Source organism: Cebidichthys violaceus, unplaced genomic scaffold (genome assembly GCF_023349555.1).
Source record: "Cebidichthys violaceus isolate CVI_PGR_0920_01 unplaced genomic scaffold, fCebVio1.0.p SCAF_45, whole genome shotgun sequence".
Classification (NCBI taxonomy): Eukaryota; Metazoa; Chordata; class Actinopteri; order Perciformes; family Stichaeidae; genus Cebidichthys; species Cebidichthys violaceus.
The window spans coordinates 2,017,287-2,021,181 of NW_027176650.1; the positions used below are offsets into that span (position 1 = coordinate 2,017,287).

A 3,895-nucleotide genomic window follows, 5' to 3' on the forward strand; every position below is an offset into this window, starting at 1 on the left:
TATATATTATACACTGTCTATATATATTATGTATAAATATATAATACATATATATATAGACAGTTTAAAAAATGTATCAAAATACTTGTTTCTGGTTCCTCCGTGCTACAGCAGTTTAAATGACTACATGTCCCAGACTCCCCAGCTGTTTCTCCCCTAAACCAATCGACTAAAACGTCACGTGACGATCCAACCCAGCTTCACGCGCGAGTGACTTTCAGCAGTGGGGTCTGTTTACTGCTGTTCCGAGTGGACTCGACAGGACAAGCTCCTCGCTGAAGAGCATCAGGAAGAGGATTTATCCAGTGGCTGTTTTGGACACGTTATAGTGTGACACACCGCGCCACACTTCCGCTCAGGTAAACTCGCTGCCAGATTGTCACTTTGCGAACGAATTAAACCTGCTCAGCCAGAAGGAATGTGTGTTATTGCGCGCGAGACTGCCCCGTTATCTCAGCGTAGGCCTGATAAACGATGAACATCTTTCTCAATGTTTATCCCGCGAGATCACTTTGCAAACATTTTTTTTTTTTAGAGCATTTTTCTTTATTCACAGGCAATGCGATGGTCGTACTATGTGGCTAGCTAGCTACGACTTTGAACTCTGGTCAGGTTTCTGCTCAGTGTTTGCGGGGATGAGGAGCAGAGAGAGAATAACAACGAGCACTTCTTTTAGTTACTTTAGCTAATCGTCACGCGACGACATGTGGATGTTTTGATGTTTTTTAAGCTACGTCACCTCCTGTAGACACGAAGAAGTGTAAATGCAGAATTAGCTGCACATGTTGAGACACCGCTGCCTCAGGGCTTAACAGGTTAACAGGCTGGAATGTGACCTCGTTGACTTGTAAAAGCTCGTAAATCATTCCAGTCGCACAACACACCAAGTAAACACAACACAGGGTTCACTAGAATGTGTTGCAAGCCTGCCAATAGTAGCCAATAAAAACATGTATTTATTAGCAAAATGATTACGTATTCAAATCTATTGATGGTGTAGTCTGTGTTTTATTTAAATAAATGTCTCTGCATGTCAAGCAGTGAGTATGTTCTCAATATCAAGAGTTTCCCAAACTGTATCACCACCCGGATCGATGTAGCAAACATCTTTTAAATCACTTTCCATCCCCCTCCAGAGTTCTTTAACAGCGACCCAGCAGATACCGTGACGACTGCGCTTCCCCCCGCCGGGATACCAGCCGGGAACATGTCCATGTTCAGCACGGGCATCCTTGTGCTGACGTCTCCTCTCCACACCCTGCCCTTGCGCATCGCTCCCGTGCTCAGCTCAGCCGCTCAGCTCGTGGAGCGCACGCTGTACGTCCACCTCCACCCGGGGCTGAACCTGGGGAGCGGGAGCCAGCCCCGGCCGGTTTTCCTCCCGCCGACGGTGGACCTGTCCACGCTCATTTCCCGCCTTTACAGCAACGCAGCCGACGTGTGCGGGCACCTGGATGTCCGCGTTTTGCTGACCAATGTCCGCGCTCAGTCGGCTGGGGCCGCGATCCCAAACGGCCCCTTCCCCGCGCCGCAATCTCTGTCTCACTCCCCGGATGTGGTGCTGACAGACTTCCCTTTGCAGGACCCGGGTCAGTCCCACCAGGTCACGCAGTGTCTGCAGAGGTACGCGGGCCACTGCTACGTCTGCGGCCCCGGCCTGCCCTCCGTGCTGCTTCACCCGCAGCTAGTGAGGCTGCAGGAGAACGGGGAGGTGCTGAAAGAGCCCGGAGAAGAGGCCGAACCCATGCGGAGCTACGGTGACGTGGTGGTAGGGGGGACGTTTGACCGGCTCCACGGGGCCCACAAGACGCTGCTCAACATCTCATGCCTGCTAGCCAATAGAAGGTTCCTTATTTGTGTGTGTGACCATGCAATGCTGACAAGTAAGTCGTTCATTTTCGGTAATTCTGATTTTAGGAATGTGTGTATTCTTGTACCCCCCCTCCCCCCCTAACATCCCTTTCTTCCCGGCTTTAGAGAAAGTGCTGAAGGAGCTGGTGGAGCCCTACTCTCTGCGGGCCCAGAGACTACAGGAGTTCATGCAAGACATCAAACCCTCACTGCAGGTGGAGATCATGCCCCTCGAAGACCCCTATGGAGTTTCCGTGGTGGACCCCTTGCTGCAGTGCATTGTGGTCAGCGAGGAGACCAGAAGGGGCGGCGAGGCCGTCAACAAGAAACGCATCGAGAACGTGAGTCGGGAAATCTTTTGAATACATGAAAAAATGAATCGTATCTCGCGTCACGTTCTATTCTGTCGGTGAACTTTTACTTTCAAGAATTCCCAGTGTAAAGAATGTTTTTTCCAGATATACACGAGCACATATTTGATGTTTTGCGTCGTCCGCTTCCTGAATCAGGGTCTTCCTCCCATCATCCTCCACGAGATCCAGCTGCTTAAGGACGCCCACCACACTGAGGCCGAGGAGGAGAAGATCAGCTCCTCCAGTCTACGCTCTCGACTGCTGGGCACCCTCCTCACCCCGCCTAAGGTAGGGTCACGTAACGAACAAAAAGAAAGGATGATAGTGGCAGCAAAACCACGAAAATAATGCATATAATTAAAAGGGGTTGCCCTACCTGGTAGGGGGATGTAATCCTTATTATCTTAAGGTGGATCACAATCATGCAACATTTCATTTAATTCAAGTTTTCAAGAAGAAGAAAACTTCTCATTCAATTTGAATTTAATTTGAATAAGCTCCGTACAGCCTCCAGCCTCCAAATAGTAATTGCCAAATAATGCTCTGACTTGCATTAGATTTTTGTTTTTGTTTTCACCCACTGTAGCAAAAAACATAGATCTTGTTTTTCTTCTCGCAGCATTTTGAGCGGACGAGGAATAGTGAGGGGGAGCATTGTGTAGCAGGCGCACAGACCCAGTCTTAATGTTTAACTGTTCTAGTGGGAGCCGTCTCATTCAGGTAAAAAAGTAACAGCGCTTCTTTCCGGTATACGCCAAAGTGCAATGTCTGTTTTTAGTACTAAGTTCACAGGTTTTCTGCAGAGGGAGATGTGAGACAGATTGGGTTTTGGCTCTTTGTTCGTCCTTGCTGATGGACTCGTATTGCTGTTATCACAGAAACAATGAGCTCCTCTGCAGTGAGGATTGTCTGAGCAGGCCGGACTTGTTTTTTACTTTGTTTATCTTCCCATCATCACCTCCACCCATACGCGCTCTCTCTCTCTCATGTGTAGCGCCGCAGTATTATCTCTCGTTTCCCTCCGCATGCAGGACGCGTCCCACCTCGCCCCGCTTCCGTACGTGATCGGCCTGACGGGAGGCAGCGGCAGCGGGAAGAGCTCCATCGCCAGGCAGCTGGAGGCTTTGGGCGCCGTCCGGATCGACTGCGACAAGCTGGGCCACGAGGTGTACCAGCCCGGCGCTGAGGCCCATCGCAGGGTGCTGGAAGAATTTGGGTCGGGTGAGGGGAAAACCTTTTGTGGGCGGAGGACCGGTTTGGCTGTGGTTAGAGCCGCGTCATCCATCTCCTTTTTTGATATCTCACGCTCATGACATGCGTGGCATCTTTGCAATTGACTTTATGTTTCTGTCAAATGTTCTGATGCATGAAATCTTTCGCTTGGTCACTTTTAGATCTCCTGAACGAAGATAAAACCATCAACAGGCGCGCTTTAGGAAGAAAAGTTTTTGGAAACCAGGTAATATGACGAGTATTAATAGCGCGTCACAGCACAGAACACACGGCTGTGTGCAGACTATTTACCAAAGGGGCTGTTTTCTTTTCTCCATGCAGGAGCAGTTAAAAGCCCTAACGGACATTGTGTGGCCTGAGATTGCACTTCTGGTGGAGAACCGAATCAGCCAAGCCCGAGAGGAAGGTAAGAACTTTTAAATGTATAAATCTCAGTACTTTAGAGCTCAAGTCCCTAG

The 3,895-nt window shown here is 49.4% G+C and overlaps 1 protein-coding gene across 2 annotated transcripts in view; it reads left to right on the top strand.

Moving 5' to 3' along the window:
• Nucleotides 1–204: 204 nt before the first annotated feature.
• coasy (CoA synthase) overlaps nt 205–3,895 on the top strand; it is a 4,729-nt gene continuing 1,038 nt past the window's right edge. For both annotated transcript variants that reach the window (XM_068729361.1, XM_068729362.1), the window contains exons 1-7: nt 205–359; nt 1,137–1,883; nt 1,978–2,192; nt 2,361–2,492; nt 3,236–3,425; nt 3,599–3,663; nt 3,759–3,843. In XM_068729361.1, coding sequence (XP_068585462.1) covers nt 1,208–1,883; nt 1,978–2,192; nt 2,361–2,492; nt 3,236–3,425; nt 3,599–3,663; nt 3,759–3,843 — 1,363 coding nt within the window. In that variant the 5' untranslated portion in view covers nt 205–359; nt 1,137–1,207. The remainder of the gene's footprint in view (nt 360–1,136; nt 1,884–1,977; nt 2,193–2,360; nt 2,493–3,235; nt 3,426–3,598; nt 3,664–3,758; nt 3,844–3,895) is intronic.